The sequence below is a fragment of the Sceloporus undulatus genome, chromosome 3 (genome assembly GCF_019175285.1).
Source record: "Sceloporus undulatus isolate JIND9_A2432 ecotype Alabama chromosome 3, SceUnd_v1.1, whole genome shotgun sequence".
Taxonomy (NCBI): domain Eukaryota; kingdom Metazoa; phylum Chordata; class Lepidosauria; order Squamata; family Phrynosomatidae; genus Sceloporus; species Sceloporus undulatus.
The window spans coordinates 89,430,573-89,456,479 of record NC_056524.1 but is presented as its reverse complement, the minus strand read 5'-3'; the positions used below and the strand labels follow the sequence as shown (position 1 = coordinate 89,456,479).

General features: G+C 41.9%; 1 protein-coding gene across 3 annotated transcripts; it reads left to right on the top strand.

Moving 5' to 3' along the window:
• Nucleotides 1–262: 262 nt before the first annotated feature.
• Nucleotides 263–25,907, top strand: LOC121926955. 3 transcript variants are annotated; one of them, XR_006103112.1, is made up of 4 exons: nucleotides 263–310; nucleotides 9,861–9,909; nucleotides 20,682–20,769; nucleotides 25,525–25,907. XR_006103112.1 is itself a non-coding variant. In XM_042460364.1 (2 exons), the coding sequence occupies exons 1-2, from the start codon at nucleotides 23,438–23,440 to the stop codon at nucleotides 25,837–25,839; spliced, it is 615 nt and encodes a 204-aa protein (XP_042316298.1). In that variant the 5' UTR covers nucleotides 23,346–23,437; the 3' UTR covers nucleotides 25,840–25,907. The 3 variants fall into 3 exon arrangements, 1 of the variants encoding a protein (XP_042316298.1); XR_006103113.1 differs by lacking the exon at nucleotides 25,525–25,907 and adding an exon at nucleotides 22,960–24,298; XM_042460364.1 differs by lacking the exons at nucleotides 263–310; nucleotides 9,861–9,909; nucleotides 20,682–20,769 and adding an exon at nucleotides 23,346–23,737.

The window sequence follows — 25,907 nt, the reverse complement described above, 5'->3', positions numbered from 1 at the left end:
GGACTCCAAAATCATGGGTAGACTTATGTACGGGGCAATGAGTTAATGCTTATAAATTTCCTGAAATAATAAGTGCCCACCACCTTCCTCTGTAGCCTTGTAATGGCTCCCTGTTTGAAGCCCCGGGGCACACTCTCCTCCTCTCTCCTTATGTGTGTGTGTGTGTCTTTGTTTTCCCTCTCAGCCTTCCCATGCAGACAGAGCTAACAAGCTGCTGCTGAGTCAAAGAACACAAACACATTGTATGCCCTGGTTCGTCCCCCCCGTTTTGCCTGGAAATCCTCGGGTTGAAAGGCAAAGAGAGAGAAAGGTCTGTTCTCCTTTTTTGCAAGTCCTGATCCTTGGGAGTCCTTGGGGTGGAGAGCAGAGAAAGAGTGGGGTCTGTCCTCCTTTTTTGCAAGCCCTGATCCTTGAGGGTCCTTGGGGTGGAGAGCAGAGAAAGAGTGGGGTCTGTCTTCCTGTTTGCAAGCCCTGATCCTTGGGGGTCCTTGGGGTGGAGAGCAGAGAAAGAATGGGGTCTGTCCTCCTTTTTTGCAAGCCCTGATCCTTGGGAGTCCTTGGGGTGGAAAGCAGAGAAAGAGTGGGATCTGTCCTCCTTTTTTGTAAGGGGAAGAGTGTGTATGTGTGCCGAGGTTTGTTTCCCCTTTTACATGCCAAGACTGATGCTTGGGAGAGGTCGAGAGAGGGAGATATAGGGAGGGAAGTGGTGCTTTGTTCTCTCCTTTAGATCTTTTGTAACATCCTCCAGTGTTTGACCCTCGACTTATCCATGGGTCATATCAAAATCCATGATTTTGCATCCAAAAACTGCCCTTGACTTATACATGAGGTCAACTTATACATATGGTAGCCCATGTATGGTCCATTAGAAGGCTTAGATTCAGAAGAAGTGGAGATTGGAGGAGAAACATCAACAATCTATGATATACAGATGGCACCATACTACTAGCCAAAAACAACGAAGACTTGGAACAATTACTAAATAAAGTCAAAGTAGAAAGTACATAGGCAGGGTTAATGTTGAACACTAAGACAACAAAAATAATGACCATGGATGACCTACATAAATTCAATCTAGAAGACACAGAAATTGAAATAGTTAAAGATTTCCCATATCTTGGCTCAATCTTGGATCAGTGAAGAAATCAGAAGAAGACTAAGAATGGGAATGAAAGAGCTAGACAAGATAATAAAAAGGAAAGTTATGAACAGTGAAAACTAGTAAGATTTATTCAGACCATTGTATCTCCCATCACAATGTATGGATGCAAGAGCTGGACAGGGAAGAAAGCTGACAGAAAGAAAATCAATTAATTTGAGATGTGGTGCTGGAGAAGAGTGCTGAGGAGCCCATGTATGGCCCAAAAGATAAACAAATGGGTAATTGAACAGATCAGGCCTGAACTCTCCATGGAAAGCAAGAATAGTAAACTGAAGCTGTTGTACTTTGCCCACATCCTGAGAAGGCATGACTCACTAGAAAAAACAAAAATGCTTGGAAAATTAGAGGGTAGGAGGAAAAGAAGTAGGCAACATGCCAGATTAGTCAAGGAGGCAACAGCCATGAACCTGAAGGAACTGTGCAGAGCAGATGAGGGCAGGGAATCCTGAAGATGTCTTATCCACAGAGTTGTCATGAGTTGAAGATGATTTCATGAGATGAAGATGAAGCAGTTAATAAAACTAGAGAAGACAAACTTCACAAATTACTCACCATATCTTATACCCTTGTTTAAGTACTACAGCCTAACACTGAAGACATATACAGCAAGCTGTCCCACCTCCTAGCATCCACACATAGTGTATGTTTGTATAGGGAAAACTATGTACATACAGCTGTGCATAGTTTGCAGGTGTCCACACTGTATACAACGATAGAAGAGGGGCAGACCAATGTGGCATGTCTGATGCTGCAAAGTGAAGCTACAGAGTGTAGTTCTCTTTCCTAATGTGTAATGTATTTCCTAGCATATGTTCGTGTAAATCACTTCCACCTCCTTGGAAATTTTCTGCGTCAGTGGTGCACAGTTATTAAAACATTGGATAAATAAGGTTCTTGCTAGCTGCAGTGAGAGCTGGCAAAGCAAAACACAATATATATACCCTGTGGCAACACTTCTTCCATTAGCTGATATATTAATGCTCCAGGGAAGGGTGAAATGTTTCTGTTTTGAGAGTAGTGGTTAACAGTTACAATCCACTCAGGAGATCTATTAATACATTTCTGAAATGTTTAAATATAACTATATCTCTCCTCTTGTGACTCAATATAGACAGAACACTACTTTTATCTAAACCACACAGTTATTATAGCAGAAAGATATCACATTCACTGTCATGGTTCCATCTACAGAATCCTGGGATTTGTAGTTTGTGGAGGTTCACAGAAATCTCTGTTAGGGAGATCTATTGCACTCCCATGAACTGAAGCATTAGAGAACTCTAAGTACCACAACAAACTACAGAAGAGGATCCCATAGTATGGAGCCATGACGGTGGAAGTTGTATCAAACTGCTATAATTCTATAGAGTCAAAATACTCAATAGGTATATGTATGCCTTCAAGTCACCTGTCAACATATGGTGACCCCATGATTTTCATAGAATTTTCATAAGCTAGTTATACTCAAGAGGTGGATTTCCCAGTTCCTTTCTCTGAAACAGACAGCATCTGTATTGGCAGTCTCCCATCCAATTACCAACCAGGGCTGACCCTACTTAGCTTCCAAGATCAAAGAGGATCTGGTACCTTTACAGTATTAAGGGTTATCTGGTATTAAACCATGATGATTTAGTGATCAAGTGATGTTACATCTGCTCCAAGTCTTCATTTTTTTCTGTTGCTCTGAGACATATTCCCTTTGTCATTATCTTCCAATCAATACTTTTTGCATGCGAGCCACTGAATTATTTCTTCTTGCTTTTGTATCTGTTTATGTCTACAGATTCTGATGCAGTTCCAAATAGTTTAATGATCATACTCTCAAAGCCGCTACTAGCAATGGTATTTATCCCCTACTTCTTGGTAGTTGACCTTCCAGGACCACCCCCTTGGATTAAGTTCTGTTTTGCTGATGACACAGAGACCAAGGCATTAATTGTCTCAAACTTTGTAAACTGTAAAAAAAAAAAAAAAAGGGGGGGGGGGAGCTTATTTGGCAATTTAAAATGGGATCCAGATGTACTCACCATTTACCTTGATAGCTTTGGGGGGGCCAAGAAAAGGAGGGACAAAACAATAACATTTTTTTGTGGCATGAGTCCAAGGGTAAACTTGCATATAAATAACACTGATGAGTTCATTCTTCTGTGATTCCAGCCAGTTGAATTTTCTGTGCCAATAACATTGTCTGCATGTTTTACAACAGTGGAATGTTTCAAAAAATGGGAAAATAACAAGATGGATGCTAAATTGCTGTAATCAATTTTTGCTCATTTGTTTCTCTTGCACAATATTTGGCTAAACCTGTGGAAATGGCTTGAGTAATATTCTAATTACTGACCTCTCTGAGTTACTATGGTAACTGTTACACCACCCAAAGTACTCCAAGTGAAAAACATGCCAGTATTTATTTATCCTAAGCCAATTTGCTTGGTATGGTTAATGAACTCCAGTATCTGTGGCCCATAATGCATGAGTTAGTGCCAATTCCATTTGCAATAGCTGCAGCTGACTTCCTTAATTCTGTAAACACATTTTTAACTGGGTGGAAAAGAAGCTGTGAGCTATCCATTCAACCAAGGAACCACTCAGCCATTTCAGCCATCTATATTAAAATGTCAGTGAAGCAGAATGTATTTTCTTGTAATATGTTCTTGCGCCATAGCACTATAATGCATAAGAACATTGCAACATCTGTACAAATGATATAGAACCCAAATGTCCCTCATCATTTATCTGTTAGAGTAAATGTTGCTGCTCTTCAGGATCTTTTTTTTTTCTTTGACCTTGTCTTGTTCCTTTCCTATAGCTTGATTCCTTTCCCCTTTAATTTAATGAAAGTTATGGTTAACCAACTGGAAGGCTGACGTCTTAAAATAACATTGCCATGGGAGAAGGGAGAGCCTGGGATGATAGAAAACAATACACAGCTAGTTAGAAAGTGGAAAGATTTGGGGGACAGAAAGGAGCAACACAACAAAGTATGGCTTCATCTGAATTGCAGAAATAATGCAGTTTCACACCACTTTAACTGCCACAGCTCAGTACAATGGAATTCTGGGATTTATAGTTTGGTGAGATATTTAGCCTTCTCTGTCAGAGCAGTCTGGTGTCACAAAAAATTACAAATGCCATAATTCCATAGCATTGAGCCATGTCAGTTACAGCTGCATCAAAGTGCATTATTTCAGCAGTGCAAATGCAGCCTATATTTGATACAGTGGTACTGAAATCTGGATCATCCAAAGTTGCTGGACTATAATTGCTAGAAGCATTATGGCCAGTGGTCAGGGATTCTGGGAGTTGTATTCTGATAACATCTGGGGATCTACATTCAAGAAGTTTATTGAAGTTTGCTTTTTTAAAAAAAAATTAAAGGAAAGAGTAAAAATAAGTTTTAAAAATTGATGAATTGACATACTTCCCTACAGCATTTTTTGTTTGGAGCTGCACCTGTTGAGCTTCTGTTCCTTGCTGATAGTTGCCCCAGTTGCAGGTAGGTGTGAGCTACTGTTCTCAACTGCAGTCTGCTTGCAACATCCAAGAACTGGTCCCAACACTACTATCCTATGCATGTCTTCTACCATTTCTGTTTTTCTTGGTTACTTCTCACCCATAGGATTGCTGTACTGGACTTCTTGAATCCAATAGTAAGATCATTTTAAAACATCATAGATGATTCTTATTGAATGTTAAAGCATACAAAGCCTCTTTGGGGAACATCTCAGAGATTAAATTGACAACCGTCTTCCCTCAACCACTCCCTTCCCTTGTCATTTTCCTTACAGCTGTTCACATAGCAACAAAGATCATGCTCATGCTATTTTGTAGCAACAGTTCCATTGAGTTACACACCCAGTGACATCATGCAGAATGGGAGACTGCAACATGAAAAATTATAAAGCACAGATTAATATACGTCTGCATAGAAAGCATGGGCAGATTTCAAGAACTCCAAAATCCACTCCCTGGAGCCGAGTACAAAAGGCACACACAGAAATAAAACAACTCTTCAGTGAATGACATAAGCAGCAAATGATCATGTTTTTAGGACTTTCATGCTCCCAACCCTCACCCCCCCAATTTCTGTGTCTTTTAGCTTTGGACAAGAAAATCCAAATCATGTTTTGTTTTTTTTTAATCCTGCACTTGTTCTAGACCTGGGTTGAAGGGGGAGAGCCTTGACAATAAGGTTCATAAACTCTCCAAGAAGCTGAATTAACTCCAATATATCAGGAGGTTCATTCTGACTAGTGGCAATTTACCAGTAATTCCTTTGGGTGTTGTGTGTTTGTGTGTGTGAAAAAGGGATGCACCAATAAGGAATGTTGCCGCAAGACCCATTTGCACTACACACACAGCTTTCATCACTCCCCATATTCACAATGAACACAGAATTTTGTACTGCTAAATTGCAAATTGAAGAATTGTATTTGTAACACACGGTAAGCTTTGCTTTCTGTGCTTGGGTGAACAGAGACAACTGAAGGTCAAATATTATTGTCTCTTTCTTTTCTTTTCAATTGATTGCAAGTATTCCTATTTCAACAAATAACATCCCAAATCCACAAAACAGTAATGCCAATAGAGTATCAATAGAGAGGTATCACTGTTTTGTGGATTTGGGATGATATTGTACTTTGCTACATGGCCAGCACAGCTACCCCTGGATATATTTCTTCAAATGTTATTGATAGGAAGAAACTATACAAAAGATATGCCAATGCATAATGCCTATTTATTCATTTCTTCTAAATTATTTGTGACATGATAAATGGTTGAGTTTCTTGCAAAAGGGAAAGTCATGAGAGAAACTCACTAAAGAGTAGAGATAACACAACTGCAAACTTTTATTCATTTTCTGAAGTAAAATTGGGATCAGGATAAGGAGAGAATGGGAGGATTTTAAAATAAGCCACTTAGGTCTACTCTGTTTAGGAGGCTCCAACCATGGATGTCTCCTCTGAACACTAGACTTAAGGATTATTAAATTGCTGGATGCTGAAAGCCTTTGGCACTTTGAGGCACTTTAAGGACAAACAAAGCCCACTAAGAGTTGGGGAATGTTTCTTTCAAAGGTCATTTAACAATGTCAGTCCCCTGGCCTCTGGCCACTCACTATTGTTCCCTCTAGTGACTGTCCATCTGTCCCAGGCCCACAAAGAACAAAATGGTGGCTATCATTATCAATTACTTTAGGTTTTGAAGTGGTTTTGTGAGTAATCTGATGGTGTTGATGGAGGAGAATGGGTGTGGTCAGACCTTCACTGGGGCTTTTGGCTGAGCCTTCACGGGGTGCCACAGGGACTTTGTTGACCTGTCTAAATTAAAGGCTTTTGAAGCCTTGCTGTGTTGCAATAGCCACAGACAAAAAGAAAAGAATATTATTGTCAGGGTCAAGTTTGTTTCAGTGACCACTCGGAAAAGGGTGGGAAAGTGGATTTAAAATGTTAACCCTCGCCAAGAAATGTTCTCCAAGTTCTGGGTTCTAGGGAACTGAGATTTTATTGCAAGTAAAGACACAACCCACTAAAATTCTTTAAAATGTGGATTAAAAAAAAAAGTTGGAGGTTGGACTACTCCATTTATGGAAGAGGAAATAAACCTGAGCAAATGGAACTATGGAGTGTGCTTGAACATGGGTGTTTAATAACACCATAAAGTGAGCAGAGAACCACAAGCTATTTATATCCAATTTGCATGTGTTAAGCAGAGTCAGCCCTGGTTAGTACTTTGATGGGAGACTACCAACAAACAAGAGGTCCTGTAGGCTATATTTCAAAGGAAGGAACCAGCAAACCACCTCTGAGTATTACCTGCATAAGAAAACAATATGACATTAATGGGGTCACCATAATGGACAGGCATCTTGAACACATACACACATTTTGCACTTATAGGGCTAAAAGCCAGTCATAAAATGTCAATAAAATGTCATTAAATGTAGACATTACCTCTTGACAGAACACAACAGAGAGTAGCAGAATAACTATCAGCTGGTTTTAAAATAGCAAGTTGCCTCAGCCTGTAATGGTTTGCCGGAATAAAAAAGATTGTTCTAATCTTTGGAAGATGAAGACAGTCTACCAGCCTGATGGGACAAAGAACTCAAGCAGAAAAGTAACCCTGCTGAGAAGCCTTGCTCATTGCCCTTTGCTAATCTGACTTGAGTCAAAGAGATGACTCAGAGCAGAATTTCAAGACAAGTAGTTCCTTTACCTCATCTGATGCCAGACTGTTTAAAGGAATATTTAAAGATTAAAAGCAACACTTTGATTTCTGCCCTGAAGCTAGTAGTAAAAATGCCCATTTTTAGTACTGGAGTAATGTGTTCCTTCTGGCTCATTCCCGTAATTACACAGGAGGATGTGCTTTGTACTAGCTGATGTTTCCAGTTTTCAAAGGCATGGAAATCATGTAACAGTAGTCCAGGCATGCATCACCAGCAGCACTGCTAGGTTCGAGAGATAACTTGTATCAGTGGTGACGCTGCCTCAAAGTCTTTATTCCACTGCATCCTTCCATCTACACCTTCCATCTGACTCATCCTCCTTACTCCCCTCCCCTCAAGTATCAAAAAGGAAACAAATGGTTTCCTTTAAAAAAAAATCTCTTTTTTGAAATGTTTAAAGAGTGTATTACCTTCACTGTCCAGCACACCTGACAACAATGTCTGTAAGCAGTGTGGGAAAAGAAAAGAGAACTTTTTGTCACTTTTCCAGTATCTGCTCAATCTAAACATCTTAAAAACACTCAATACTCTCCTTACAAACAAATCAATCAAACAAACAAACAAAAACCCCACAACTTTTTACAGTCATACAGAGAGCATTAAAGAGCGAAGGTCCACACCACCATGACCATCACTCTGGAAGCTGAGAAATAAAAACAATATGCATAACTGTGTAGAACTCCACAGTGTATTCATCCTAACCATAAAATGGGGGTGAAGGGCAGAGAGAGAGAGAGAGAGAGAGAGAGAGAGAGGTTTCTACCCCATTTTGCAAGCCATGGAAATCCTGGGGGTGAAAAGCAGAGGGGGGGTCTACCCCACTTTGCAAGCCATGAGCCTTGGAGATGCTTCTGGTAAAGGGGAGAGAGAGAGCGAGAGCGCCGAGGTTTGTTTCCCCATTTTCCATGCCAAGAGTGTGTCACCCTTGGGAGAGCTCCAGAGAGGGAGATGTAGGGAGGGAAGTGGTGCTTTGTTTCCCCCTTTAGCTCTTTTGTAACATGCCCCAGTGTCTGGCCCTCGACTTATCCACAGGTCATATCAAAATTCATGATTTTGGCCCCCAAAACTGCCCTCGACTTATACACGAGGTTGACTTATACATGAGTATATACGATAAGTAGCCTAATTTCTCCCTAACTAAGCAGCTGTTGCAGAATAGCAGCAATTATTATTTTTGCATCCTAAACATCTTCCCTGGAGTAGTCATTTTTGTTTCAACATGACAGTTAAAACTGGATTATGTAAATAAAATTTCATTAAAATCTTATTAACGTTGTTTTGCAGCACACACAAAAGCTGAACTATTGTGTTGTTGCTTAGTGACATTTCTCCCCCACCCCAGCACAAGACTGAAATAATGCAACCTCCTGCTATGATTTCTTTATTTTCCTCAGAAGATAGTCTGGGAACAAGTACAAGAACAAAGCTACCTATAATGCAGAAGTGCATAAATCAGGATGGTTGTTCATTATGCTAAATGTTGGTTTCTTTGTCCTTTTTTACTTCCATTTATTGTGAACATTATTCATATTAAGTCTAAGATTGTTCGGGGGGATCATAGATTGTTGGCTTGATATTATAGTAACTATTAAATAAAATTGCTTTATATCCATGCTTTCTGATTTCCAATGGTTCTGAAACTTAAAATAGTTACGATAACCTTTAATTTGACCTTTGCCAGCAATTGAAATATGCATGGAAAGCAAGTGGGCTATTTAAGGCTGGATGAAAACCTTGCTACATGTTGATTACAAGTATTGTGTTCAAAGAAGTTTCCAAAGAATCTGACATCCAATTAAGGGACTGGGAGGTTAAATCCTACCTAGTCTTTGATTTTGATAAGGATTAAAATCAATATTCTGAAAACTGGAAGTGGGTGGGTGGAGTGATAAATGCTCAGATCGAGTAGCTAATAAACAACCTGGCTTCCTATGAGTTCCTTACTTAACCGAATGTTGAGAAAATACTTAGAGAGAATGGACAGGCACTGAGCTGTTGTTCATTCAATAATTGAATGTTGTTTCATACTGTGAGGAACTGTACCACAGTGAGCCCATCTGCACCTAACCCTAATGGTATAATGCCATTAAAAGTCCTCTTGCTTGAGTGTGAAGTCGGAGGCTTTCATGGCCGGCATCCATAGTTTTTTGTGGGTCTTTCGGGCTATGTGGCCACGTTTTAGAAGAGTATTGCTTAAATTGCTTGAATTTCTTTTCTTCACATGAAGAAATAAGGACATCCCTCCAGCTTGGTCTAACCGATCAGTTATGCTTAAGAGGATCTGATGAAAGCAAGTCTATTATTGGCAGTCATTAGCTGATGTTTCTCTTCCAACTACAGTTGTTTTCAGGACAGGCCCCAGGTTGCCAGGCAGCCCTCTATGTCCCCCAAGATCCACTAGAAATAACTGGGAAACAATGAATTACAAATAACATAATTAACTGCAACCATTTCCTTTTTTGGCAGGAAGCAACAAATGGCATAACCAGATTACATTTTAAAAAATAATTCACATGTAAGTATGATTTATCTTTTTGGTGCAGCAAGTAATGGTTTCATGCTTCAAGTATTACTTAAAATTACATTTTGAAATAAAATTTCCAAGCACTATGTCATTCTCTTATCATTCCTACTGTTTTTGTCACCACAAAAAGGGTGTCATAAAAGTAACAAGGAATTCCAGGAGCAAAGTATTTACAGTATGTGGTAGTGTGTGTATGTGCGAGGTAACATTAATGTAATGAATCACTTTGGTAGGAAGTGACTTTGCAGTAAATTACATAATAGTTTACTGTTATCACAATGAATTATTTTCTTAGCATTATCCACAGATCCCATGCCAACTTAGTGGTCCCAGCAACACCATCACATGATAAATCTGTTCATGCATGCTTGTGCTCACGACTGGGTGTGCTTCTCCTGCAGTAGTATTTTTGTTGTAATGGACCTGACCTGTGACAGTACCACAGCTCTTCGGACACCCACAGTTAAGTCAGCTTACTACCAGCCCCTGTATCAATAGTCCATGGCCCAGGAACTGGATTGCCCACAAGCAATGTCCTCCATGCCAGTAGTAAAATTTAAAAGGTTAATGACTAAGTGCCTTTTGCCCTTCCATGATACCCAATCACACTGCCAGATTAGATCTGGGATAGGGCTCTTGTAACTTGGGGAATGGGAATGGGGTGTAATGGGGGAAAACGCATATTATCACATGGGAGAATGCCACCAATGCCACCGAGAGTCCTCAATCCGTTCCCTATCTGTCCCACAGCAACCAATTTTGAAGAACGATTCTGAACAGTTCTTCAAAATCGGCTGCTGTGAGACAGATGGGAAATAGATTGGGGACTCCCAGAACCATTGGTGGCATTCTCCTGTACGATAATATGCGTTTTCCCTGTCCTCCCCCCCCCCCCCTCCGTTCCTGTTCCCCAAGCCCTGTGCAATAAACCTATCTAATCTTTCACCTGTATTGGAGAGCCAGTGTAGTGTAGTGGTTGAAGCATTAGACTACAACTATAGAGACCAGGGTCTGAATCCACACTCAGCTATGGAAACCCACTGGGTGACCGTAGGCAGTCACACTGAAGATTATTGCACCAGGGTTAAAACGTTCCCCGGTATGTTCTAAAGTGCACACGCGGGGGCGTGCACGGAGCGTGATGGGAACCCGATGGGGCCCCAGAACGCTAGTTTACTGCACACAGGAATGCCAATGCCACCACCACCGAGCATTCCCATCATGTTCCCATTGAGTTCCAGGGGACACCATTTCTGGGGATGCTTTGAAACAGTTCCCAGAAATGGTGTCCCCTGGAACTCGATGGGAACGCGATGGGAACGCTCAGCGGTGGCAGCGGCGTTCTTGTGTGCAGTAAACTAGCATTCTGGGCCCCATCAAGTTCCCATCACGCTCCGTGCGCCCCCCCCCCCCCGTGCGTGCATTTTAGAATGCACCAGGGAATGTTTTAACCCTGGTGCGATAATCTTCATTCTCTCAGCCTCAATGGAAGGCCATGGTAAACCCTCTCTGAACAAATCTTGCCAAGAAAACCCTGTGAAAGGTTTACCTTAACATTGCTATAAGTTATAAATGACAACAACACTCTTGAGGCAGCACAAAGCACCATAAAGCTACTGCAATCAGGACAGAGGTACCTCTTGTCCCTCATATTCCAACCCAAACTAATAATAATAATAATAATAATAATAATAATAATAATAATAATAATTTTTATTTGTATACCGCTTTTCCATAGATCAAAGCGGTTTACAGACCATATAAAAACCATTAAAAACATCTCATAAAAATAGATAAAATTCACTAATACAAATTATACAAAATCTGAACACAATCATTCATAAGGGTAAGGCAGAGAATTGATGGGAACGAGAATACACAGCTTCATTTTACAGGGGGGAAGGCTTTACAAAAGAGGAAGGTTTTGAGCCTCTTTTAAAATGTTACCAGGGAGGTCACAAGACGGAGCTCCTCGGGGAGACCATTCCAAATTTGTGGGGCCACCACTGAATAGGCCATCTGGGATGTAGAAACATGTTTGGAAGATGGAATTTCTAGCAAGTTCTTCTCGGATGTCCTGAGTGTGCGGGGCAGATTATATGGGGAGATGCGGTCCCTCAAGTGACTTGGGCCCAAGCCATATAGGGCTTTAGAGGTAATAACCAACACCCTGTATTGTGCTCGGAAGCGAATAGGCAGCCAGTGGAGATCTTTCAGAATAGGTGTTATATGGTCAAACCTGGATGCACCGGTGACCAATCTGGCTGCCATGTTTTGTACTAGCTGAAGCTTCCGGGCTTGGTACAAGGGTAGCGCCATGTAGAGCGCATTACAGAAATCTATATGAGAGGTTACCAGAGTGTGTACCACAGTTTCAAGGTCCCTTTGGCCCAGGTAGGGTTGCAGTTGGCATATCAACCGAACTTGAGATCTCAACTGCAGAGACGAGTCCAGAAGTACTCCTAAACTGCGAACTTCATCCTTCAGGGGAAGTGTGACCCCATTCAGGACAGGTGGATAAACTTCCTTCCCCGCGCCTGGGGAACCTATCACAAGCACTTCCGTTTTCTCTGGATTCAGACTGAGTTTGTTTTCCCTCATCCAACCCATTACCGACTCCAGGCAGGCGTTCAAAGCAGAGACTCCATCCTTAGTCACTGCATCAGTCGGAGAGACAGAGAAGCATATTTGGGTGTCATCAGCGTACTGATAACCCTGCGCCCCGTGTCTCCGGATGATCTCTCCCAGCAGTTTCATGTAAATGTTAAACAAAGTGGGGGACAAGATAGCCCCCTGAGGGACACCAGATGTAAGTTCCCTCTTAGAGGAGCAAGTGTCCCCCAACTGCACCATCTGGAATCTGCCCGAGAGGTAGGAACGGAACCACTGGAGCGCAGTGCCCCCCGATACCCAACTCCCTTAGGCGTTCCAGAAGGATACCGTGGTCAATGGTATCGAAAGCCACTGAGATGGCCAAAAGCACCAACAAGGTCACACTTCCCCTGTCAATGCCCAGATGGAGATCATCGACTAAGGCGACCATGGCAGTCTCAACTCCAAATCCCGCTCTGAAGCCAGTTTGAAATGGGTCCAGATAATTGGTTTCATCCAAGACAGATTTTAGTCACTGTCATCCCTCCAATACAGCTGCTGCCTCACCAAGAGGAAGATGGGTAGGGCATGGAGGAACACCCAGTGGATCTGACATATTTGGACATTCCTCCAAGCATGCAGCTCTTTCAACCAGCAAGGCAATAACTTTGGAAAGAAATACTAAGACTAAAAGCTGGGGTTAGGAGAGAGCAGGCTGAGAAAGTTTTATGGTCCTTCATCCCACTTCATGGAGTTTTATGGGACTTCTCCTGTTCCAAAATAGATTAATGATTAACATTACAGGCACTCCAGACTGGCTTCAATTTTACAATCCTATATTCGTGACAGCCTGGCCATCTCACTGCCTAATGGTAGGGCCAGCACTGCAGGCTCCTGTGAGACTACAAGTACAAAATTGTACAAAATTGCAGACCTCTTACAGCTGTGGGTTAGTGGTGGTTTCAAACAACCTGACCATTCCTTATGTTATACTCACTGCCCAGCTTGCACAAAATAATGCCTCGCCCATTTCAGGAAGCAGCATCAAAGGAGCAGTGGGTCTGAAACAGAAAGCACCAGTTAGAAGACACTGCTCTGCATTCTGCTATTCTGAACAATATAGCCTTAAAGCCTTTGTCTTTGTGCAGCTTACATGCCACTGCTTGGCATGAATAGAATGAACACCATGTTCTTTAAGATAACCTTATCGTTCCATTATCGTTGCACCAGAGTGCTTGTGGAGGGAAGGTTGTTTGCACTAACTATTGTTTTGAGTTCTCCACTGCCACCATTAAGATTTATAGACAACTGTTGGGAATATCAGGTTAATTTGTGGATGAAAACATACAGTATGATGGTCATGCTGTACCAAATTTAAACTGTTCTGAGGGTGAAGGAAGGCAAAAAAAATGTTTACTCAAGTACAGGCTAGTCAAATGAACATGTTGCTAAATAAATATGTTACTATATCAACCATGCAGCGAAGAAGTAATAAGTGGCAGGCCAGGATGCTGTATCAAGGACTAGCAAGTATGCTTGTTGTCTGGAAGGCCACGCAAAGAGTGCTTGAGCAGCAAGGTCGCAGAGGCCAGCATCCTATTAGTGATATATGCAGGCATAACTAGGGGCTAGATATCCCAATGGACTTTTCCACACCATGTGGAAGTGGGTATCCAATACTTCCTTTCTGAGTTCTTCATCATGGAGTCAGGAAAGGAAGTACTGGTGCTCCATCTCCTGGTTAAGACATGGCTACAAGCTGGATCTGGGTTTTTCCAGTTGCTCCTGAGTCCTGAGCAAGAAGGTAGAAAAAGAAGCTTTACGCACAGGGCGGAGGCTGCTTTTTCTTCCCTCTGTGTTCCAAAGCAGCTGGCATAAGCCCAGCCACAGCTCCAGCAGTGATGAGTAGCTGAAAAGAGAGAGCTATACCTGGCAGCTGCTTAGGTGCCAGGAAAGCAGCCAGGCAGAGGCAGAAGCCTCCTCCACCTCTGCTACCTGCCATAAATTGCTGATGAAAATGTGTGCTCTCCCAGCTTGATGTGGGATCTCAGCCAGAAGTGGAGCTCCTGTTCACTAGCTGTGTATCATAAAATTATGCAAGCATGGTTACTCCAGGGGGACAGCTTGTTGTCCAAGCAGTTGTCCAATGGGTGGTATAAGTCTGAACTTAGCTGTTGTGTAACAGTCAATGTAATTCCTCACCTACCACCAAGGACTGCACTTACAGAACCTTATGGAAAGCCCTCTAGGTCACCATAAGTCAAAAATGACTTAGAGGCACACAACAGCATCAACAAGTCTAAGGTGTGAAAGAGCACCAGTGTCTCTGAGCATGTGCTAAGTGATAAGAAGGCCCAGTTGGCATCAACATTGGTTTGTTTTAGGTGTCAAGTACAAACATGGCTTTTTAATTAAAGCCTTTGAGTCCTTACTTTCTTTTTCTTTTAAGTATATATGCACCTACTTTTTACTGTTTTAGTCTTTTCTGCCTTTTTATGTGGTGATCTGTTTAATAGGCATTTATCCTATTTAAATTATTTTGTTGGTCTTCTCTGGAATTGTTTTAAATTGTGCATGTGTTGTGTGTATTCCATTTCACAAAAGAGGATGGGATAGAAAAGGTGTAACAGAAAAATAAACCTCCTAGATAGGACAATTATTTTCATGAAAATTTACATCAGCTCATCTGAGCTTGTGAAACCTTGAATAGGATATCACATTTGGAACCTCTGCAAAAGTGCAACTGACTGTAAAATGGCATTTGTTCCAGCATAAAACCACAACAGGATTCTGGCCAGAAATGGGGTGGTTGCAGAAGGGTGAGAGGGAGCTTGGAAGATACAGGAGAGGGAGGTTGTTGCTTTTAGCAACAACACTCAGCTATGGAAATCTTGGAAACACTAGTAATTTTTAAATCCTTCAGAAGTAGATTGGTTCATCTATGCAAAAAATTCCAATGAAGATCTCAGTTCATATGAATAACAGCTGGGCGAATGATTACCATACTCTCCACTATCCCAGTGTGGCGGGGCAGTCCCATTTAATCCATGTATGGTGGAGCCCCATTGAAAACAGTGGGGCTCATGCTCACGGCATGGCGCACATGCCACAGGCATACACGCCTCTTCTGGCACACGTATGACGTGGGCAGACTGTATTTTTAAAATGTCTCAGTTTCTTTCTCTTCCTTTAGCTTCAGTCTTTGTCCTCAGTTTACCTCAATTGCTGCATGCAATTGTGCATGCATGCAAAAGTGCATGCAATTAATTTAGCAGGGAAAAGAGGAGAGGAGGAGACTGAATCTTGACCTTCCAGTAGACCCTGGCAACACCAAACTGATGCAACCTCTCCGAGCTTGCATGTTTTTCCTTATTAATAACTTGTGCAATTTTTTTTAAAAAAATCTGTTTATTCATTTATACAAACATATTAAAAACACTTTACATATATGACCTCTTTCTTACAAAGACACACAACTTGTATCTATAAGTACAGACAACATAGTCACTTGACAATCAAAAAAAACCATGCAATTGTTTCTCTTTCCTTAATTCCTTGACCTGCTCATTCATCAGAGTTTTACATTTAATTTAAATCTACCTCTCTATTAATAAATTTCCTTTTGAAATTTTAATGTTCACTTTTCTCTTCTTTCTGCATTCCAACAAAGGAGAGTGTACTGTAAAAGACTTTAAAGAAACAGGAGGAAAAAAATTCGGTTAAATCCATTCCCGTTATCGTTAAATTACCCCATATTTTAACCATATATAGTATGACCTTCTCTCAGTTCTAGTGCAATTTTGACTACACTGTCATGTTGCCTGGCCACACCTGTCCTGGTTTTCATCTATGAAATGTTGGAGAATATGGATTGCTGCAATGCAAGTATGACACATTCATAAACTATATTAGCAGCTATGCCATTGGATGAGCTGTTAGGAATGCTGATCTTGTAGCGGGACTCTGTCTGAGGGGTTCTCACTGCTGGCTAACTGCTGTTTGGTGGTAGGCCTAAACTAGTTTCCTTTGAAGAAATGTTTGCATTGTTTGTTACTGGGCATATTCTTGATTGACCTCATCCTGTAGAACCAATTCTTTGGGGAAAGCACTTGAAGGGACTGAGGCTAGATCCATACTAGTCAAATAATTCAACCTTAATTCAGTCCCATTCCTGTTGGAACATGCTCAGTTTTCAAGGTAAACCTTTTTATGCCTGTGGAATAAAGTGCAGTTTTAAACATTCTTCTTTTTACTTCACAGTTTCAAGGGAAAACATTTTTTTCATGTTTTTTCAATGTGTATCCTGCTAGATTGGTGTGACATTGAAGGGTGGTGTGTAGTTCAGGAGTGGATTAGTGGGTGACATCTGACAAGTGTGTTGTGACCATTTTATTTTTAATGTCTAGTCTACAGTATCACTGTTCTGAGGAGTGGTGTTATGATATGATTTGTGTCCACCCTGACTGTGATTTTTCCTTGTGGGGAGTGTCTCCTTCATTGACAGTGGAAAGGGGAGGGAGGCTCAAGGAATTGCTGGGTTGGAGCCTTTATGTTTTCCCAAGAAATGTGGGAAATAACACAGTCAGTGCAGCTGCAGGGTCACCCTGCCCTTCGACAAGGAGTCAACAACAACCACTACCACCACAACAACCATATTCTTTGTTTGAACCCAGAAGCTGGGTTCTTCCTCCTCCCCTCACTTTGCCATGGTGCTGACCTGAGCAAAGCCTAGCAAAGAGTCAAGTGTGGTAAGTTGATTCTTTTAGGCTTCACTCTAGTCAGTGCCATGGCAAAGTGAAGGAGAGTGGAAACTGTTTAGTTGAGGTGCCACTGAGTGACTAGGCTCATGATTCCTCTCCTCGCTGTTTATGATGAGCAGTCAACAGTGAGGTATTAACATCACTCCACACAATGCTACTGTGTGGACAAAATATATTCAGCCCATTTTACCACCCTGAGGGTTTCTTCTTCTTTTTTGAAGAAATGCAGACACAAGTGTGTCAAATAAATTAAATATTTTGGACTAGAACTGGAACTTTTACTTAACTTGCACAACAGCCAGTCTAAAGTGTTGCACAAGGTGACTGAAACTGCTTAATACACCCCACCTCACCCCCATAGTGATGCCACTGGATCTGTCTAAGCCACTGCCATAGTATCAGTCACCAGCAATTCCTTCTTACTGCTGCCACCATCCAACCTGCCCACCCTGGCTCTGTCCAAATCCCTTCCCTATGTCCTGCTCTCTCTCTTTTTGTGAACCACCTGCCCTCCATGTCATGTGTGTGTCAGAAGGCATTTACAGTTCCATTGTTAATCAATGATCACTGACTGAGGTGCAAGAGGGAGAGCAAGTGGATTGGATAGGGAGCCATCAAATGAGATGCAAGTTGAGTGCTAAGATTTACAGGAAACCATGAAAGGCTGTTGGTTGATAGGTTTGTTCAGGCTTGGAAGGAATAAAATGCAGCCAATGCAGTCATATGGGCGGGTTATAGACTGCCGCTTTGAGGCGGTCTGCCGCCGCCGCCGCCATTTTCTCCATAAGGGAGCCGTCGCAGCCACACCACGCGGCTCCCTTGCGGAGCAAAAAAGAAGCTCTAAAATGGAGCTTCTTTCTGCGGTGCCCTAATGATGTTGCGAGGCGCCGCTGGCACACTCGCGACATCATTAGCGCCGCAACACGTCTGGACGCTATGCGCCCAAGACGTAAACATGGCGGCCCCCATGTGGAAGGGGCGCCGCCATGTTGTACGTATGGAATACGTACTAGGGTTAGGGGGGTGCAGAAGCACTGCCCCTTCCTAACCCTAATACGTATTCCATACGTATTTTTTGGCAGTTTGTAACCCGCCTTGGTCCACAATGATCCTGTAGAGTGAGAACTAGGACAAGACAGGAATGCCCTTTTGTACTGATGTGACTTTGAGCAAGCAAAATGTGTAGCTTGAAACAAAATCACATTTGGATTATAACAGGCATGTGTGATGCTAATAGGGTCAACATGGAGCAGGATACTGCGAGGTAAGGAAAAATTATTTTGCAGGTGTGGATTGGGCCTGATTCACTTCGAGGGGAAAAGACAGTTGATGCTCAACCTACACACTTGAATGTTACTTTTTGCATGGCATGGAAAATTAATCCTAGCACTTGAAAGAGGTCTAGGGGACATTTTAAGACAATATCCAGGTTCCATTGTCCCTGACATGTGGGTGAACTGATTCTCAAATTCAAGAAATAAACTTTTGCAACCAGAATGCAGACATGCACTCTAATTAACTGGTCTTCAAGTGGGGGTTGAGGCCCGCTGCTTAAGTTTAATCTCACCTAAGGTGGATCACAACAGGCTTGCCAGCACTGGGGAAAATATAAATGTGGGGTGGGACAAAGAAGAGGATCTAAAAACTCATGATTGAGACAGATGTGGGCCCCTGCACTGAAAATGCTGAACACTATGTCTCTTTGAAAACTTAGCTAGCTTTCCAGAGTGCGTCAGCACCAGGACTGTTAATATCAAACTGTCAAAAGATTGCATGTTGTCAGCAAAATTACAGGGCCACATTGATTAATTTAAATTTAACTAGTTTGGGCAGGGAAGTTCTACAGACATTCAATATATGGGATCCTATGGGTAGCACTGTCCCTATGATTGCTCTGTTTGACCCACATACAGCATTACTAACCTCAGGCTAGTTTCAAACCTGTCTGAATAAATATTAATATGATTTTAAAATATGGATGACCTTTATGGTATTTTATCTGTTCTGCACACACCAAATAACTCATAATGCAAATTCTAGTATTATAAGGGAAAAAGGAAAAATATTCTTTCTCCCTCTCACTTCTCATATATTTAAATTATTAAATTATTGAGGTTCCCAGTTACTTCAGATATTTACCACTGAGGACAAAACCAGGACATTTTGCTAAGCAATCACCATATAAGAAATAGAATAATAAACACCTGGGAGAATAGCTTCAAACCCCATTTAATTGCTGCACTAAGTTCCCTTCCAAGTACCTTGAACTTTCACTGTAGTGTATTAGAATCCCTGCATTCTCTGTTCTTAGAAATCCAAAGAAACCCACAGTAGACATGGTAATTTAGAGTTATTTTAAGCAGGGAGCCACTGCTGAGATGTTCTATAGAAAAGGCATTAAGAAAAGGCATGGTCTCCTCCCTCTATATTAACACATTTGACAGGTCCAGGCGGAGGTGGAGGCAGCAAGCAAGAAGCTAACCAGTTTACATTCATGCCTTCCTTTGCATGCTTCGGAGGAAAAGGCATCATACAGGGCTGGCATTCTAAATTATAGAAGAGATCAGCAATTCCAGGAAGAAGGGAACAGCACGCAACACATTTTCATGCTCCAATAAGGCTAACTCTAAATGCGAGCTTCCTTCATGACTGGTTTAGCACAAGGGGGAAAGAGCCATAAGGAAGTGGAGATAATCAAGTAGGGCCTTTCCCCAAACTGTTACCTTTACTGACATTTTGCTGCCTGCTGTGAAGGATAGTATAGTGACCCTTCAATATTTCATGTACACAAACTGGTTGAAATACCAGTTCTGTAATTCTTCAACACTGAAAATGGGACAGTTTTCCAATTAATGAGAGGCATCAAGCTAGTTTAGGGTGTTCAGGACCACTTGCATGGCAGACAGGAACAGCTGTGGGGTCCAGCAGGAAACTACCATGGCAATCCTTGTAAAATCAATTGCCTGGGGCATGGTGGAGAAATGGGTTCCCACAAGCTAATCCTGCTGTTCCCTGAATTAAAGTGTGGATTTGCAGCAATGGGGGGGCGGGGAGGCTGCCAGAAGGATTCACAAATTGCTTGCAAGTCATGAAATACTGATGCTTGTTACATTAGGAGATAAAAGGTCAGGAGTGAAGATAAAGCTTAATATTCAAGAAGTTCAATCTTCGCCATAAAGAGTTTCAGTTGGCAATGGAACAGCTAAGAAGGACTATCAGATGGGTCATTGGAGATGTGGGACTGGAGGAGAACAATTCTAAGGTAAGAGCAGTAGAGGTGTGTGTGGGCAGTATTGAAAGCTGTATGGTTTGGTGATGTTACCCAGGGCAGTGTATAGAAAGGGGTGGGAATCATGTGACCCTCAGGTGTTCTTGAACTGCAGCTCATAGCATTCTCCACCATTCTCTTAGGCCAGCTAGGACTACTGGGAGTTGCAGTAAACAACACCTGGAATGCTGCATGATTTCCATCTCCAATGTAGAAAAGAATAACAGAGAGGTAAGAACAAAAATGTGTGGGATCCAAATGGAGAGGGAGAAAACAGAAGAAATGCTAAGTATGGCGTTAGGCCTATATGAAGAAAACGGTCTGAAGATATGATCAAAGAATCCTATAATATAAAGGATAAGCAGGAACGGTAATCAAACAAAAAGTCATGCATCAATGCAAGCAACTCTTCCGGATTTAGTAATGAAAAGATTAGTGTGAGAAAATATCTTCCAGATTTTCCAGGTTTATTGACATTCTAGATATTGCCTTTTACAAAAGGGGAAAATCACTCTTCATGAAAAGATGGGGATTTGCCCTTCATGGAACACATGGCAAAGATTCTTGATTTAGAAAAAATAATGTTCTTAGTAAGGATCTGGAAATCCAGCAGCGTGCTTGGGAAGAGTGGGCAGAGCATGGCCACGCAATTGTTACATGGATCAATAATGCTCACAAGAAGTATCATACGAAGGAAACTATAGACACCCAGGATCCTTTTGAAAATAATTTGTCATAATAATAGCACTTTAAAGGCAGCCATATATTCGGGAGCTCCAAAGCAGTCTGAATCTTTTCACAGGGTTGTGGTTCTCTGTTATACAAATTTATATGGAGCACTTTTATATTCTTCCAACATACACTTTTAGATGACAGACAATAACAGTCACGGCCCACACGCTGAATATGTGATTACCCAGCAGAGAAGAAGGAGGTTTTCTAGTTTGCCTCATACTACTGAATGTAATGTTCTTTCAGTTGAAATTACCTAAAATGCCTTGCAAAATTGCTGCCTGAACAGGAAGCGTGGTCGGCAGTACCTTGCAAACCTTACTGTGCCCTTGACATTTTTGTTAAGGAAGTTAGGATTGAGAATCAGCATTGTGTAGTAGTTTGAGAGCTGGATTACAATTCTGAACCCCCTACCTCTTGGCCACAAAAACCCACTGGGCGACCTTAGGCAAGCCATACCTTCTCAGTTTCATAGGAAGGCAAAAGCAACCCACCCTGAACAAATCTTACCAAATAAGCCATGATAGGGTCACCATAAATCAGAAATGATGTGAAGGCACACAACAAGAAGTCTGGGATTAATGAGCATTTTTCTCTGATCTCTGCCAAACAATAATTTTATTTCATTTGTCTTACATTGGAATTCTCTTTCCCAAAATTAACCCCTGCTGGCCCTGATAAATCATTGTCCTACATCTTAACCTTTCACAATGTCAAATGAAATTTACTTTGATTATTCTTGATTATCAAGGTTAGAAACGGACATGTTAGAATACCTGTTCAGCCCCGGAAGCCCACTGGGTGACTCTGGTCAAGCCTCATTCTCTTCCTCTCAGAGAAAGGCAAAGGAAAAACACTAAACAAATTTTGTCAAGAAAACCCTATGATCAGTTCATCTTAGAGTATTCATTAGTTGGAAGCAACTTGAAGTCAAACAACAACAAAGCTAGGAAGAGATTCAGGGTCTAAGATTGAGTTCAAGTAGCAAGGTCTAAAGACAGCTGAAGGCTGTCTTTAAAAATAGCTTTATGTATAGTTGAATATCCACTTCAGGGACATTGCTATCATCTTTCCCAATATACTTCTATCTCCTACATGCCTGTTCACATTTATAAAACATGTAACACCACCATCCTCTCTACACAGTAATTCTTTTATCATGAAGTTCTGTTCATTCAAACACTTGTTACGGCAGCTTAATTAATGCTTGCTGTTACTTGCCCCACACAGAGAGGAAACACCCCACCATTCTTCTGGATGACATCGCAATGATAAATTGACCACCACCCAGCAAAATGTCTACCCACATTGTTATATTTACACAAGAGTGTTAATGTAATTTGCCGTTGAACATAGGTATTTCAGCCATTACAAACCACACCCAACTTAAGAGGAGTGGGGGGGGGGGTTGGCTTTGCTTTTTAGAATATTTACCTGCCAATCTGTGTCATAACTACTGATGTCTACCCTCAGGGCTAGCACCTTTCTTTAATCCTGCCAATAATGTTCTCCACACCTGTCAATCAACTCCAGTGACCAGCAACTGAGCTGGCTGTTAAAGATTGTAGATTTTTAAGGTTAAGATGCTCAGATTCTTCATTTTTGCTGTGGATAAACTGCCTCTAGTCAAAGAGATGCTCTTTCCCCACTATCAGTATTTAATGACTCACTCTTTTTTGCTCTGGACAGGATGACAGTGATCTGAAGTGGAGGAACTCTCTGTAGGTCTGTTGTCATGGACTGATCACTACCTTGCAGGGTTTAAATGCACTAGGACTCAAAGCCTCTGCAGGGGTGGGGGGCGATTAAGATGATCTGCCCCAGGAAGCTTATGGATCTGGATGAATTCCTGATGGCTCTTGAGGAGTTTCCTGTTGCCTTGGCAGGTGATCCTGTTGAAGCCCTGGCTGATCAGGGAAATAGCCAGGGAAGTGGACACAATTGCTCCCCATGAGGTGGAGCCAAACATTCTCCCTGGTTCACTAGGGAGCTGGTGATGATGAAACAAGTGGGACAGAGATGAGAGCAATGATGGCAGAAGACTGAGAGTGAGTCTGACTGAAAGTAGGCTAAGGCTCATTGGAAGGCCTATGGCAGGGCAGTGAATACAGCAAAGAAATTACACTTCTCTGCCACGATTGCATCTGCACAGTTTCATCCAGCTGAGATGTTCTGGGTGGTCAGGGGCCTTTTACACTCTGCCCTTCAAGAAGAAAACAAAGATAATTCGACAGCTCACTGTGAAGAATTTGCAAGACACTCGATTCACTCTGATTTGGATGCTGTAGTTGACAGTCCAGTGGATGTAATCTTGGCACCTACTTGTCCTGTTTTATTGGATAAGTTTCAGTCTGTTCAGCCTGATGATGTAGGCAGGATCCCTGGAGAAGTGAGGGCCACCATGTACATACTGGATCCTTTTTCTTCCTGGGCTCTGAAAACTGCTAGAGGGGGACTGGCTGAGTGGGTAAGGAGAATGGTGAATGTTTTACTGCAGATTTCCATCCTGCCTAAAGGAGGCTGTGGTGACGCCATTAATGAAAAAGACCTCCCTGGATCTGACCATCCTGGATAACTATCGGCCAGTCTCTAATATTCCATTCTTGGGCAAGGTTGTGGAGCAAGTGGTGGCCTCCCAGCTCCAGGGGTTTCTAAATGAAACTGATTAACTAAATCCATTTTAATTTGGTTTCAGATCTGGCTATGGGACATAACCAGATCTGGTTGTCTTGGTGGTTGGCCTCCATAGAGAACTGGACAGGGGGAGTGTATCCCAGTTGGTTCTCCTGGATTTGCCAGCGGCTTTTGATACCATTGACCAGGGTATCCTTCTGGGCCACCTCTCTGGGATGGGACGTGGGGGCATTGTTATGCAGTGGTTCCAGTCTTTCTTAGAGGGGAGGACTCAGAAGGTGGTGTTGGGAGAATCCTATTCAACTGCTTGGCCACTGGCCTGCAGAGCCCTAAATGGTTCCTTTCTGTCCCCCATGATCTTTAACATCTATATGAAACCACTGGGAGAGGTCATCTGGAGTTTTGGGGTGAGGTGTCACCAGTATGCAGATGACACCCAACTCTATCTCTCCTTCCCATTTGATTCCAAGGAAGCTGTCTCTGTACTGAGCCAGTGTCTGTGGTCAGTAATGAACTGGATGAGGGCAAACAAATTGAAATTTAATTCAAACAAGACAGAGGTGCTCCTGGTCAGTCAGAAGGCAGATCAGAGAATGGGGATTCAGCCTGTGCTGGATGGGGTTACACTTCCCCTGAAATCTCAGGCTCGCAGCTTGGGTGTGCTCCTGGACTCAATTCTGAGTCTGGACGCCCAGGTTTCAGCAGTGGCCAAGAGTGCATTCACACAGTTATATTGGTCAATATCATTTAGACTGTATGACATAGCTTTGTTTTACATTTTAAAATTGTTTTAAACTGTTTAAAGGTATTGTAATTTATTGGTTCCTGAGGTCTTTTGTTGCTGGATTAAAAATAATTTATAAACAAGTAAATTGTGGCTCAGCTACTTTCCTCTTTTGGGGCTTATGCAAAATGAAGAGGAAAAGTTATGCATAGGAAAGTGTGTGCTTCCACTCATTGTGTAGTGAAATACAACTTGCTCATGTTAGTGGTAAACTTAGCATTCCTGCAGTCAGTAGTGGCAAGTTTACATGTCTTCTTCAGAATTTAGACATAGCATGTATTCATGTCATGCTTGTTGGCTTTAGTCATCCCCTCTCTTCCAGCCTCAGAGCCTTATCATACAAGGCTGTTCTCCCACTACAGTGTCATTATCTATAAAAATGCTATGCAATTAGAATTACTCTCTTTCCTTGCAAACCTTCAAAACAATTCTGGGATTATAGTGTCTATTTGTGCAAAAACAGCATTTGGGACCTCATCCATAACCACCCCTTTTCATTGTTAGGTGCATGCACACGCACGCACACACGCACACACGCACGCACACACACACATTTCCTTTGCCCACAGAAATATAAATGAAAAGTCTTACCTGTTTTAAAAAAAACACTTTTTTCCTCTTATGATGGGGGGGGGGGGACTTTCTGATCAGATAAATCAGACTTCCCAGAGTGAAGTAATTGCTGACAAAGAAAAGTCAGCAGCAACTGATCAATCTGTCTGGTCTATCCCTGTCTTTCACGTGGCAGCAATTAGTATGTTTGAAGGAAGAGGCAGAGGGTTAACAAAATAAATGCTTTTTAAAATTTTAACACTGTTTTGCTCTTACATTTACAGGTGTGCAGGAGGGGAGAGAGAGAATATGCGGGTGTTAGTACATCATACCACTATAGTGACAGACACCTGATCAGGATTGGAAATGGAGGTTGGTGGAGGGGCAAGAAATCATTTCGTCTCCCCACCAAATCATGCCCATTTACCACCCTAAACTGTCATAAAATTGCAATTGAATTTTGTACAGGAAAACATAGCACAACAGAAGGGGAGCAGTTAATAGTGGACTTTTGTGTTACAAACTGTATCTCATGGGGAGACAACAGAAACGGGACAATGTCTATGTCATGCAATGAGCTACAACAGAAGGCACCATAATCCTGCTGCAAAAGCAGTTTACTTGTCTTGTGTGATAAGGTCCTCAGTTATTCTGTATTAAATCTTAT